Source organism: Calypte anna, chromosome 19, assembly GCF_003957555.1.
Source record: "Calypte anna isolate BGI_N300 chromosome 19, bCalAnn1_v1.p, whole genome shotgun sequence".
Lineage (NCBI taxonomy): Eukaryota > Metazoa > Chordata > Aves > Apodiformes > Trochilidae > Calypte > Calypte anna.
The window spans coordinates 9023105-9038158 of record NC_044264.1 but is presented as its reverse complement, the minus strand read 5'-3'; the positions used below and the strand labels follow the sequence as shown (position 1 = coordinate 9038158).

At 38.3% G+C, this 15054-nt stretch overlaps 1 protein-coding gene across 9 annotated transcripts in view; it reads left to right on the top strand.

The window, feature by feature from the left end:
* BCAS3 (BCAS3 microtubule associated cell migration factor) overlaps positions 1-15054 on the top strand; it is a 310290-nt gene that overhangs the window by 114121 nt on the left and 181115 nt on the right. For 6 of the 9 annotated variants that reach the window (XM_030462195.1, XM_030462191.1, XM_030462193.1 and 3 more), the window contains exons 17-20: positions 1211-1255; positions 6834-6958; positions 7520-7685; positions 8844-8944. In XM_030462195.1, the coding sequence (XP_030318055.1) occupies positions 1211-1255; positions 6834-6958; positions 7520-7685; positions 8844-8944 (437 nt within the window). The remainder of the gene's footprint in view (positions 1-1210; positions 1256-6833; positions 6959-7519; positions 7686-8843; positions 8945-15054) is intronic. The other 3 variants (XM_030462196.1, XM_030462194.1, XM_030462199.1) reach the window with 1 other exon arrangement.

Below are 15054 nucleotides of genomic sequence, written 5' to 3'. Positions count from 1 at the left end.
ACTCAAGACACATATGTTTCATTCGTGTTATGTGCATGTCACATGTAGTTCCCAGGATAATTCTTTATCAAGATGATGTCCTTTTAATTGGGTAGGCATATGGCTGAGTGCTTTATACATCTTTTTATGGGAGGCCTTTTCTGTTAGCTCATTGCCTGAAAATATTTCACTTCTTTCAACTCACCAGAACTTATTGCTGAGTAAGAGTACAAAAAGAAAAATGACACATTGGCATTTTAAAAAATCAATTATTCAGCAATTTTATGGATGATGTTACATAGCAAATGAGACTCAAAGAAGCCTTGAGCCATGTGAGGAGCTCTAAGTTTACCCCTTGTTTCCTCCTTTTCAGATTTTATGCAAATGTCAGTATGGCAATGACTTTTTCAAGGGAGATATCCATTAAAAATGCACCAAAATTAATGGGGTGTAGTAATGGGGTGCAAATACTGGAACAAAATCATGGTGTAGATAAGTTTTTAAGTGGCCAAAACCATGAAGCTGTGTCTGTATCAGGTGATTTTTGATATAAACACTTTTGAAAGAAGTTAGGGTTTTCTTTCTGCATCCTGTGCACACTTTTGGGTGGGGGAATAAGACTGCTTTGCCATAGAGTTGCTAAAGATTTTTAATTTAATGATGTGTTTCTATCCTAGGTAAAGGGCTAAATAATTTTCTCTGAAAGGTTGTCCTTATACCTCTCATTATTTGTACTTAGGACTTTTCAGGGAACTGGTAAAACTGCCCCACTCAGACACTTCAGTGTTTCATGGAAAACACCCACATATTCATTGCTGATTTGCTTTTTCTCTTAGTTTTGACTATAATTCTTTTTTTTAAGGATCTTGACTGCTTTTGCCTCCAATTTTTCAGGCAATGCCAGGCAGGAGAACCCTCCCTGTGTCTAATTTAAACTAGAAAACCTCAAAGCAACTCGAACCTGCATGAGGCTGGTGGCAGCAGCTGTGCATGGGGAGCCCCTTGTCAGCTCCTGCTCTGGGGTGGGACTGACCCCCTCAGCAGTTGTGTTTGTGACCATCAGCATGCTGGTTACCTTAGAGGGTTTTATGTCTTTCAGGGCATCATGAATGGTTATTAAAAAATTATTTTGTTTACTTTCTGCATAACTCTTAATAGCATGGTGTACAGTGTACTTGTTGGTAATTGAGTTTTCATCTAATTTTTGTGCATTTTTCCCCTTTACATGAAGACCTTACCTGTTTGGAGCAGGATGTTTTTCCATAAAAGCTCCATGGTGAGTTCCCAGTTCCAACCCAGCATGCCTATAATTCATTTGCTGTCCTCCCTTAAAATAACTTTGTGCTTAAATCTTTTTATTTTATTTTTTTTAAAATTTGTTTACCTGCATGGCTGATCCATAGATGGAAGCATTGCATAATTTCCCTTTTAAACTGCAGATGTGTGTTCACCATCAAGCATTGTCAAAGAAATGCATTTACTTTTTTTGTTTGTTTGCTTGGGTTTTTTACCTTTCGCAGGGAATTTAGTTTTTAATTAGCAGAGAAATTGGAAAATAAATTATTTCACATTGGGCATTTTTTTGGATATAGTTTCCTTTAGTGTTGACCTCTCTAAAATAAGCCAGATTACCAGTGGGTAGGCAGCAAAGTAATGCAGTAAGAGAGGTCAAGCTAGTATTTGGACACTGTAAATAAAATATATATATATATAAAATTATCACGAGGAAAAAAATAAACCACAGTTCTGTTAAAATCAGGATATTTTAAATAATAAAGGTTTGTGGTTTTAATTTGTAGAATTGCAGCATATTGCAAAAATACAGACAGAAGAAAAAAACAAAGTTTGACCAAGTTCCTTGTGTTGGAGCTTGGTTCTGTATTCATCCTGTGCTACATAACAGCCTCCAGGCACCTTTTCATAATGAGATGGGGGTGAGGGGGCTGACACTTTAGACAATGAGAATGGAAGAAGTTTAAACATCTTATAACTATGAAAATTTGGAGACTTTCAGCTAGGAGCTTTTTGGGTGTGTTTTGGATCAGTGGGTTTTTAAGTTTAGCTGAGGATGCTTTGTAGCTTCATCAGTAACTGTTAGAATACTAGTATTTGGCTCTTGTTTCTACTACTAGTTTTTTTTCCACATACATCATCACCCCTTGTGTCTCTGTCAAAATACTGTCTTCAGCAGAAAGATCTCAAAGATAAGGGTCCAGAATTCCTAAGGGATTGGCAGAGGGACCTGGGAGCTGGACCAGACAGGAAGAGCAAAGGTGTTGAGTGTGACAGGAGAGAAGGTGACATTGCCTTGTTCCTAGGAAATAGCTGGGTATTGGAGTAGTCTTCCTAAAAACCCTTTCTAAATGTGGTTACAGTGTACTTAAGCATTTCCTCTAAGAACTGAAAAGGCTCTGGAAGGAGGGTTTTGGGGGTGGGTTGTCTGAGCAAATGGATGTGTTGCTCACCCCCCGTGTGAAGCAGCAGAGACGCTTGTCAGCCAGAAATGATTTTAAATTGAGGCAAGATTAAAAGGCTGAAATTAAAGAGGGGACTGTATGAAATAGACTCAAAAGCAGTTGCCTGTCTTTCACAAGACTCTCTTGTGGTTTGTTTAGTGCCAGTGCTAGCTTAGAAATATGGTCTTTACTAGCCTACAGAGAAATTAAGATAAAAACCACGCTTGGTGTGGGGAAAAAAATCATGTTGTTTCCATTAAGGTCCTAAGGAGACCTAAAATTATGTAAACAAAATGAATGAAGATTTGACAGTTTACTGCCTGGTAAATATAGGAGGCTACCATTTGTTTTCTTGCTTTTGCAAGCATTTGACAGCTGGAGACAAGCCTTTGTATTCTTCTTTTAGGCACAAGGGCACATTAATTAAAATTTATGTAAGTCATGCAGTAGTTTTTCCTGATATTTTTGATGCTGATCATGTAGTCTAGATAAAACTTTTACCTTCAAAAACCATGTATATTTCCATTTCCATGGGTTTAGCTGTGGAGTTGTGGATAAGTGCTTTTATTTTTATAAATCTGATGTAGTTGAAGCCTGTTTGTTGGGAATATAAAATCAATGTGATTCTCAGTCTTTGCTGACTCTTAATATTTGATTGATAATATTTCAATTTATAAAGTAGTTCATATCATATATATGCTATTTATTTTTTAACATCATGTTGCTTGTTTGACTGTAAATTTAAAGACAAATCTAAAAGCCAGCAGTATTTTATTATTTGATGAGAGCTAAAGCCCTGTGAGGAACACTCCATCACTGTACTGCATACTTGCTGCCTTTCATAATCACTTTTAGGTTTAAAAATATTTTGATAGTATTAGTTCCTATTCTTCCTTACATAAAGCAGAATAATTAATAACAATAAAAAATGTAAACTAGTTAAAATACTGTCCTTAGTTACAATTTTTATACAGAACTAACACATTGCCAGAGAGATGGCAGTTTGTCTCACTGCAAAATCAACAGGTTGTAGTCCTGAGTTGTTTCAGGAGCTCTTAACCTTTTCTTATTGCATTGTCAGCATGAAAGAACTTGCATGCTATTGCTGAATCTCTATTTCTTTTTAAGATCTGACAAAGTGATGTCTTAATTTTCCTCTTCAGTTTGCTCCCATCCCTTTTTGTGCCAGTTCAGTGGGAAATGCTCATCTCTGGTTTTTGTTGGACTTGTTTCAATCTGCATCTCAGTGGTTCTGCATTTGAAATTGAAATAATCCTTCCAAATTACATTAGAGCAGTTAATTATTATTACCAGAAACACGAATTTCCCCAAATATTGTGGTATTTAGCTGGGGCTTGGGATTAACTTGATTTGTAGTAAGTGGCTTTGTCATTGGCTTCAGCTGTGGTAGGTGACTGTCAGCTGTTGGTTACTGAAATGACAAGAACATGGACTTCAGCTGAGACCCAGCTTTTATTACATTTATAGCAGAACAGCAGCTATGAAACTGAAAGGCTTTTCTGTTACTATTGTACTTCTGCAGAAGGTTTCTGCACAGATACAATTGGGATAAAAATGCTGCTGAGTCTGATTGAATTCTTATTGTGGTTCCCCAGTTAGGTAGACCCAAACAAGAAAATCTACTCTTTCTTTTTATCCTCCTTAAGTCTTAAAGATAATGTTGGTGTGGAAAATTGAAATGATAAGGCTGAAAGTTTTAGTTCACTTTCTTTTTTTTCTTTTTTTTTTTCTTCCTGCATCACAACACCTTTCATTTAAAACATAGTACAATCTTTTGATAGTATATTGTGAAGATTGTTTTAAATTAACTGTTTTAAAAATTGAGGCCAAACGTGCCTTAATTTCAGTTCTTGGAATAATTTATGAAGTGCTGACAGGCTAAGAGCAAGTAAAGAGCAGGAGTTCATAGCAGAACCAAGTCATTCACCACCTACCTTTAACATTATTGTTTTGCTATCATTTATATAGCTGAGAGGGTGTTTGCATCTATATAATAATGAGGATTTATTGTTTCCAAGTTGTTAAAATATCACAATGACATGAAAATATATTTTTCTAATGGCATTACTGTTACTGAAAATAACTGGGCTTTTGAGGTTTACTGACAGAAAGAAATCTGAGTTGGAATGTATTGATGAAAACTCAGGGATAAAGTAAACTGGTGGTAAAATGAAAGATTCCTTAGTTGCAATACTTTTCAGAATACACTTGGAATCTTGGCAGTTTTTCCAGAAATATGTCTAAACCAATATAATGCACTAGTCATTTTTTTCTGTTTGTTTGTCTTTATTTTTTAGAAGAACCAAACCACATGAATAATGGTGTTCTCCAAGGTCTGCTCTTTCTGTCTGCAAAACATCATTGTTGAAGGGGAAAGGTTTTGGCACTCAGACCAACACTTAAATTCATGCCTTGAAAGACATACATCTTAAAAGACATGGTGTAAATAGAACAAAGCTTAGACCATTTCCTCTGAAGTTGTTTATATCTGTATTTGCTTGAGCATAGGTCTGTGGGACTAAGAGTGTGGAGAACCCAGCAAAAATGAGTTGTTAAAGTACCAGGTCCCCTTCTGCTTAAAGGCTTGAGGAAATGGTTGAAGTCAGTTATGTCTCTGTGGAAATTAACTCCAGTTTATAGTTCAGAATAGCATTTGCTCCCAATTAATTTTCCATTTTAAATTATTTCAATAACATCAGGTTGTATTGAGCAAAAATCTGAAATAGTAAGATTATTAGAGTTGTATAGAAAGTTAATATCAATTTAAATATTCTAATACAGACCATCCAGTGCCACTGCAAGCAAAGGAGTATATTTATAATCAGGAACTTGTTGGAACACAGGTTTCTGACCCAGTAATCAGCAGCTGTAGTTTTAACAATAGGATATTAAGTGCTTTGTGGTGGTTCAATATCAGAGTTACTGACTATAAATCACAATTGCTCTTTTGGGATGTTGTAGCATCTTGTAGGAGAGCTTCAGGACTGATCTAAGTCCTTAAAAGTTTGTCTGAATCTTTCCATAAAGTCTGGACAGTGTGATAGGATTCCTTTTGAAAGGTTTTCTCAAACTTTTGGGTAGTTTTTATTTTTTTCTTCTCAATGAAACATGTGAGGCTGTGGGTGTGATTTATGGTGCATAGCTTAGCCCCTCTGTGCTTCAGTGAGTCTGTCTGTAAAACTGGCAGAGAAATACTGCACAAGGGCTTGGGCAGCTCACTTACACTTTCTGTAAAGTCTTTTCAGGAACCTGGAAGAAAATAGAGTGTGAGTGCAAGCAATTAGTCTTTTCTGCCATTTCCATCAATGATGTAATTTCTGGTGTGCAATACAGAAAGACTTTGCTGCTTTTGGTGAGTCCAAATTGGAGGCAATGGGAAATGCTTCAGGTTGGGTGAGAGCAGTGATGGAGGCTGAATGTTTTTAGCCATGTGCCATGGTTTCCACATGTCACTCACTCCAGCTGGTGGTGGGAAGGAAATGAAGTGTTTGGGATCAGTGGGAGTTATGCCATTTATTTCAGTGAGATTAGGACTGAGCTGGAAGGGCCTAAACCACAGGTTTTTGATCAGGTGTAATCTCTGCAGCCAGGTGCAAGAGGATTGTAGAATAATGGTGGTTTAACTTGCTTGTCTTACCTTATTAAAAGAGTTTTGAGTTTACAAAAAGGATCAGGTTACATATCTTCAGATTCCTGCAAGGAAGAATACTAAATGCTCTTTCAGTGACCCATAACTATAAACCTCTGGATCTGCTGCATGCACATTGTGGGGTTTCAGAGGAGAATGTATCTTAATCTCTTTTTATGTCATCTAGTTACTGATTTTTTTTTAATGCATAGCTCATGAGTGTAGGAATTGCTTCCCTTTCCTTTTACCCTCTGCATGTTGTTCCCTCTTACCCTTTTGTCCATGTCACATGTACCCTGGTGGCTTCAGTGGCAGCAGGTCAGTGCTGAGGTCCAGCTGAGCAGCAGCCCACCTTAGCACTGCATTCAGTGCAGGAAAATGTCACCCACCTAGAATGACTCACCCAGAATCTGTATTTTCATTCCCAAAAGGTTTAGGATTATGAATGTTTGTGTTCACTTCAGAACTTGTTTCTGTTGAGTTTAAATGTTCAATATTGGGTCTTTTCAGCAGCACAACTAATTCTCCATTATAAGCCAGTGCTGTTCTCTAAGTTAATGAGTTCAGTGATCAGGGGGAATTTGGGACATATTATGGGGAAACACTAAGCATCTGTAAATCCTGCTAAGTCTTACAGGAACTGCAGATATTCACCACTCCTGAATTAATATCTTAGGATGACCATTAAGCAGAGGAAATCTTAATTTTTGAGAATTAAATTCATAATTTTCTTTTGTTCTTTCTTTAAGCAAATCCAAACCAGCACCACAGATTTCACCCAGCAAGTCCGTGGGAGGAGAGTTTTGTGTTGCTGCAGTCTTTGGAGCCTCGAGGTCATGGTTTGCAAACAATCCTGGTCTGAAAAGAGAAAAAGGTTGGTATGTTCCAAAAGCAGGACTTGCAGCTACATTTAAATTCCCAATTGATTTTCTCATTTTGTGATGACTTCTGAGCAGATGGTTCTGATCTATAAATTTTATTCCTTAAACTAGGTGAGAGTAGAGATTTTTGGGAACGTAGTTGGGGTGCTTTTGGTAAATAGGACAGTTTTAAAGAAATTTTAATTAGTGAAATAAATCACGGATCTTTTATAATGACTGAAACCAAACTTTTGACAGTTGAATCTGAAGATTCTATGGGAAGTTTTGCTGAAAAAGCTGTGAGATAGAGGTCAGACCCCTTTGCTAAAGTAGATGTGTGTTTGGCAATGTACAAGATATTCAGATGTTTTTGAAACAAGGAGAAACTTGTGTGCTTTGTACAAGTTTCTCTTTGTCTCTCCAGCCCTATCTCTTGTCGTTTTTACCTGCAAGCAGAGGCAGGCAATAGAGTTAGAAGAAGAAGTAGTCTGCTCTTTCTGTAAGTGTTTTTTCTGCTCTTTCTGTAAGTGTTTTTTCTGCTCTTGCAATAAGATTTTCTCTCTTCTGGCAAACAGATCAATCAAAGCAGTTTGTAGTGGAGTCGTTGTATATCATCAGCTGTTATGGTAGCCTGGTGGAGCACCTCTTGGAACCACGCCCGCTCAGCACAGCTCCCAAGATCAGTGATGACACACCTCTGGAGATGATGACATGCCCAAGAGCCAGCTGGACTTTGGTTAGGTACCTCATTCCATTTCCTTTTTACTATTATTTTTGACCAGAAAATGTTTGTGAGCCTTTTTAAAATTTATTTTCAAGGAGTGAATTTTTGTGATTTTGAAGTTGTGATTTTTACCCTGAGTTTTATCTTAAAGTTTGCATTTGAGGCTCTTGAAGTTTCCTTTGAAAGGGAGAGCTCTCAATGGCATGCTTACAAATCTGAATGGGAGCTAACAATTTAAATACTCCATGAACCTGTTAACTGAACAATAGAGGTCCTAATCAATTAGTGATTGTAAATGATCAGATTGTAATTCAACTTTTTACATAAAGACTAGAAACAATTATTTTAGTAGTGTTAAAATACAGAATTGTGCCATGAGACATGAGTGGGGTTTCCATAATGAAGCGTTGCAAAGAAGCAGGCAAGTTATCCTGTAAGTAGCTGAAGGTAGCATTTCTTAAGACAGTTGAAGAAATTATTCTTGACATGTGGAAGAAAGTAAACAAAAATTGATGGGAAAGTGTTGTCAGTGCTTTTGACGTTTTAAAATATTTTTCTATTGATTTTTCTGGTCTCCTATATTCCTTAGTGCAGCTTATGGCTGGACTAGATTGATCAATACTTGATTTACCAAGCTATTTAGGAATGACCCACCCTAATTAAAATTACAACACAGACTCCTAGACCATTATTGTTGAAATGAGTAGGTTGTAATGGAATTGAAAATTCTAATTGGATCAATAGTCCATAACTTTACACAGCTTTATTTTCACAGTTTGTAAATACTCAATGACTCCACTGTATCAGAGCACTGCTAGTTAGGAGAACAAAAACAGTTCCCCAGCTTCTGTTTTGTGTTTATGGAACATCAGCATGACACACAATGGTCCTAAATGTATTTACCAACTTAATATAAACCACCTTCCTCGTTTTTATTTTTTTTTTTGCACAATCCATGCTGCAGCCAACAAACAAGTATTGTCTTTGCCTCACAATCTGCACCATTTGGTCATGCTGCTCGACTGCCTGTGGTGTATTGCAGTGTTTGAACAAGCTAATTTAAATAATTACAAACATTTTGTGAGCTTGTATAGATAATTACATGTGATGACAGAAACACTGATTTACATTCTCTGTATTAGCTTAAATATTAATAGTCTTGTGTTTTACCTCAGAACTCCTCAGTGGAATGAACTCCAACCACCATTTAATGCAAACCATCCACTGCTCCTGGCTGCAGATGCTGTACAGTACTACCAGTATCTTCTTGCTGGCTGTGAGTAGCTGACAACTTCTTGTCTTATGTGTCTTGTCTTACATTTTATGGTGAGTGCAGCTTTCTGAGTTGGTTTTTCAAGTGATTTCTACTCCAAAATAGGCCTTCATGTAACCAGCTATGGTAGAGTAATAAATATAGTTTCTTTCCAATATGAACCACCACAAATACATGGCATTGAATAGACACAAATGTTTATATCTGTGTCTATAGAAATATGTATATAAACCCGTGGATTTTATAGTGGTTTTATAGATAAATGAGTGTGTTATTTTTTATTTTGGCAGGTAAAAAATAAGAATATTATCAGTGAGTAGCAAGGCTCTTCTTTTTTGGTGTAATGTGTAGGCAGAGTTTCACAAGGGAGCAGCTCCTGGCATATGTAAAGATACTCATGGGGAAACTAGACCCCCCCTGCCCATTTGTCAGTGCAGCTAATGCCAGCATCTTCTGTGATGCAGGCATTTTAAAGTGCAGAAAGTGGACACTTGGGCTGAAAGGCAGTAATTCTACACGTGGCTGAGTCAAGCAACATTGGCAGCAGATCTGTTGCTTCTACCTGACCATCTGTTGAGTGCTCTCAGAGCTCAAAATGTTGTGAAAACTCTCAAGGTTAGGGTTTTCCTTTTTCCATGCTGCACAGAAGAAGGAAGAAAACTCAGAAGGTAGAAAGGAATATGAAAAAGTAATTAATAGCACACAGCAGTGTGTTAGATGTGCCATTGGGGCTGAACAAAAGTCTTTCTGTGAGTAGCAGTGCTTACACAGGCAGATCACATTTCTCCCACATTCTGAAATCAGGGGTGGATGTGGCTCACTCTGTGTATTTCATTAACAGCTCCAACAGTATGCCTTCCAAATGTTTTTTTTCTATGGGAAACTCTTTAAAGGAAGAAGAATAAGTGGCAGCTAAATTCAAACAAAATAATCAATTGGTATTATCTGAATTACAGTGGAAAAAGTTAATTCAGGCTTTCAGGGATTCAGATGGGTGTGGAATGTAAATAAAAATAGAATTATGAAGTCTGAAGAGGAAAAAAGAGCCTAGAGAGCACAGTAAAAATGTGGTATTAACAGAGAGGTTTATGTATATCTGATCACCCTTGAAGTTTTATCTGTCTTCTGAATATAATTCATCGGAAGCTACTCAATTTTCTGAAAAAATGGTGTCAAACCAGGATATCCACAAAAGAGCCCAGGTCACCTGTTAGTTATCCCCCTTCTTAAACCCAGGTTCTCTGGCTCTGCTTACCTGCAGGGGTGGAAGGGGTTGTCCTTAGCTGCAGCCCGTGGACTGCTGGGCTATCACTTCCGTCAGGAGTTTAATTGCCAGCAAATGGCTAAATAGGGGTTGAGGGTGAATGTTCCATCTGTCTGCCACGTTAGTGGTAAGAGGAATTCTGGCGCCGTTTCAGGGTCACTATTTGTATCTGTCTATCAGAGGTAGAATACAGCAGTTTCCCTCAGTTTCTGTATAGCATTTCTGCCAATTGTTTGGCTCCATTAAGTGTGCAGGGGAAATAGAAGCCTGAATGACCAAGTCACAAGGGGGTATGGATAGACCCTTTCTTTGTCCACACTCAGAACATTGCATTAGGTCTCATTATCCATTTATAATAAGTGACCTTTGCCCTCTGGGTCATTGAAAAATACTCAGTGTGCTTTTTAGCACAGAGTACCTCTGTCAGCAGACAGGCAGAACAATGAAACGTCTGGCAGTCTGGTTAGAGGGCTCTACTGTGCAGGTTTTCATAAATATGCAGTTTGATGCCAAAACACAGGACCAAAATCTTCCTTGGGCTCTGGAAACTATAAAGTAGGCCAGTGACTTCTGCTAAAAAGAGAACATTCTAAAAAATACTGCATTGATTATTTATACTCAGTTCAGCTTTTAATGCTTTTAAAGAACCTTAAAAGTTATCTTCAGTGCTAATAAGGTAGTAACAAGGAACCATTGTTTGAAGAAATATTTTGTACAACAAGTGTCCAAGACCTTTATCCCAAGGGTATTTGTAAGTGGATTAGCACAGCTGTTTCATTGCTTTGAGGTCATCTGTGACATCTGCTGCAGAAACCTGGATCAGAGTACACAGTACCTGAGAGCTTTATCACAGCCCTGCTTGGTGCAGAGAGGTGAGCAAGTGGGTAGGGAGAGATTTGGACCTTTCTGTAAGTTCATAGCTTGAAAGTGAACTTGCATGTCAAATTCCACAAGCTGCTGGTGTGCAGGAAGTGTTGGTGTCCTGCTCTAAATTGTTCCAGGCTTTTTGCAGTTGGTCAGATTAAAAATTAACCAGTCCTGGGAATCTGACAGACCAGATTTCAGACTTACTTTTGGTTTTCTAAGAGTTTATCCTGAAAATCCTTGCATGTATTACAGTCCTCAGGTCTTCAGTGCTGGCTGTTGGGTGCTAGATGTTTTTCCCCTTCCCTTCTCAAGTTTAATATGTAACGTTTTACCTTGTTTGTGTCTCTAGTATGCCCTCTTTATTTGTTTGTTTTCTGAGCAACATTTATATCGCAACAGAGGAAGGAAATGTGAGTCCTACTTTATTCTTCCGAGGTGTTTTTCCCATAAACACTATCCCCTGGCATAGGTAGACTGTTGTACAGCTGTTTGAGGCACTGCATGCATGTAGGAGGGGTCCTGGTGTTGAGAGGAACTTTGGTTTTCTTAGAGAGTTGCCAAGTTTCACTATTATTTGTTCTTTAAATACTTCTTGCTTCCTGCTGCTTAGTACTTACAAATTAAGATGCTTCTGGTGGTATAAACTCTTGAGGCACGCTGTTAAATCTGCTTCTCACATCCATGACAGTCAGCTGTTTGTGTTCAGGTTTTTTTCTAGTGAATACTTTTCTCTCTCTTTGCTGTGGCCTGAAGTCTTGCATATTTGATTGACTTAACCTCCATTTCCTTTGTCTGACTTCTGTCTGTACCTTCCATTTTTGTATGCTGGAATTCAGCCAGACATGTGCAGGGCATATAATGGAGCTACATTGAAAACAGGTAATTTTGCATAACAGCAGAAAGTCTTCCATCCTCATTTCATACTTATTTTCTTCCTTCCTTACCCCTCTTCTTGGAATTTGCTTGTCCATTGCACTGGGGAAATGGACAAGATCTCTGAAACGTGGACAATTAAAACTTAAATGAAAAAAAAAACAACTTGAACTCAGACCAAAAGCTGCCCAAAAATCAGATATCATTTCTTTCCTCTGGCTCTGGAAAGGGCACCTTCACATTCCAGGCAAGGGTTTTGGCTCATCAGGACCAATTTCATGGAGACAACCTGCAGTTGTCAGAAGCAAACCAATGACAAGAATTTATATATTAACTGGTAGGCAGTACTGTTTGACAAATTGCTTACTAAATACATCAAAATTGATTGGACATTCTGTGTTTAAATTGACAAATGACTGCATTAGGGGAAGGAGGGAAATCCATTAATTACAGCTGCCCTCAACCATAGGAAATGTAATCATATAAATATAGATTTTGTTAAAACAAAAGTCTCTACTTTACTGTAGTGTTGCTGGTAAGTGTACTTGCACCTCTTTACTATCAAACCTCCAATAGGAGGTTTTGAAGACAGATCTTTGCAACTGGCTTTTAAATAATCAAAGACCATTTCTGTTGTGTTAAAAGGAATGATGCAGTGTTTCTTTATCCTACTCTGACTGCTTCTGGAAATTGTTTCTCTCTGAGAAAAATGAACACATAGCTGAGGCTTCTTCTGTCTCATTAATTGTTTATTCTAAATGCAGTGTAATTCATATTCCACCATGGGAGGATCCAGACCAGTGCTCTGTATTAATTTTTTGTTCCTGTACTGGTCTCCAAGTAATACTTGCAGGCCTGTTACTTATTTCTGAGCAAGAATTTACACTTGAGTTAGGCCTGAAGATATAATCAGTTTTATATGTTTCATTAAGGGACTCTTGAAAAGGTCGAGGTCCCTCTTTATAGCTGCCTTTGACTTTTGGCTGTTACCAAAGATTTTCATTTCTGGACCAACTGTTGTACATATCTTGTGTTTTACTGAAAATGGCTTTCATTAAAAATCCAACTTAGTAACTATTCATTGTCTTCAAAGGGAGGAGGTTACCCTTTCCTCACTGTTTGTTTGGGCTACACGATAACACAATTTCTCCAGATAATCTCTGGAACTCTGACATCATGTTTGCACTTCCTGCTCCCTCTAATGAAAGCTGTGCACCCTCAGCAAGACTTTTGTCTCAAAGCAGCACTGCCATTCTTTATGGCCTCTTTTATACTCCTTTCATACATTCCATTGGTGGAAATAAAAATTCCATACACAGAGCTAGTGAATACAGTGCAGTGGAAAGCAGGGCTGAGAGTAAGAGTAGTGAGTGGATTAAATAACTGTGTGAATGTGTGCTGTGAAGACAGATATCATGAAAAACAAGCTGTGCTAGAGGTGATCACAGTCCAACTGCTGCCAGAGGAGCCACACCAGTCAGCCACAGTGAGGAATCTGCTCTTCCTGGTCTGCAGACTGTGATGGTGGTCTGGTAACAGACTAAGAAGCTGGGACTGTTGTTTATAAAGTTGATGATCTACCACTTCTCAGCCTCCCACCTCTGCTCTTCTTCTTGCACTTTTTCTCCTGTGCATTTTGAATAGTGTTATTCTTTCTCACCACTCTGTAAGAACCCACTGTGTGGGGCTGTGTCCGTGCCCCACCATACCCATGGCTGTGGTGTAGGGTGAGTGCTGTGTCTTGCTGTGTGTATGTTCAGTGTCTATCACAACAGAGCTCCAGTGCAAATCATAAACCTGATCAAAACCAGAGCCCCTTCTGTAACAACAATTACACTGTCCTGTAGTTACGAGGTGTTCAGAGCTGTTTGGCTCCCTCTCTGTGACATCTCTGCATGGCCACGCTCAGGTCTGAGTCTGGGGGCCCTTTCAACAGGCAGTGCTGCCCAGTGTGGTGTCTCTGCTGGGCTGTACTGGTCCTACTGGCCTGTACTGGATCTGCAGCAGCATAACCAGCACTTCAGAGCAAAGTTATCCCGTTTTAGTTCTTTTTTAAAAAGAACTTCCTGGTTCTCTGCATCAGTTGTTCCAAAGGAGTTGTGCAGACATCCTGTAAAAATCCAGATCCTTGGGGAGAAATTTGTAATTCCTTGAAATTCTGAGGAGGACACAGAAAAATGAGTTTCAGAATTTCAGAAGATGAATTATTGTTTGTCTTGACTCAGATATTTTTTCCAAATGCTATGTAAAAATATGAGTGTATATATAAATGACCATATAACTATAATTGAGAATTTATACAGAATGTAAAATAGGTCGTAGAAGAATTTTGGCAATTGATAAAATATTTCATATTTGGAATTTTTTACTGTGTATAAATCTGTAGCAGATCTCATATATATATAGTTTATGAATGTGTATATATATATATATTAATATATATCTTGACTGCAGTTAAAATTTTTCAGTGAAACTGATTCCAAGCATTTATTTCTCTTACATAATTTTTAGATGTATTTAGGGTTTTCTGGCAGTAGTCACCAAGAGTGAAAATGGAATTTTCAGCTCTGCTTCTTACACTTGGAGGCGTAACAGATTGCAAGCTGAGCCAGATCCCCTTCCCATTCCAGAAGAGATGTTTTTAATGAAACTGTAGTTCATGGTATGTTTTTCAAGGGAAAACTGAGTTTCCCTAAACCTGTAGCCTGCACTTCCTGCTGCCTGCAGGAAGTGGGATTAAGCAGTAAAGGGAAGCAAATTGAATTTCTGTCTGAGCATGGAGTGATTGGGATAAATGGGAGGAGGGCAGATGTCATTTCATGAAAGAGCCTGCATATGAGCAAAGGGTGACACGTTCTGCAGCCAGAATTGGTGCTGGTGAAATAATATGGATGAGGTGAATAAAAATGAACCCTGTAAGGTGCATTGGGTGCTGGCAATGCACGTGAAGCTTTTCCTGCATTTATACACCTGGCCATGAGCTTGGCTTCACCAGATCAGCGAGCGCTCGCCCCTCTTAATCCCCGCTTTCTAAACTAAAGGCTGGAAACAGCGCCAAGCAGGGGAATTAAAATACTTTCAGATGTGTACAAACAACAATAATGAACAA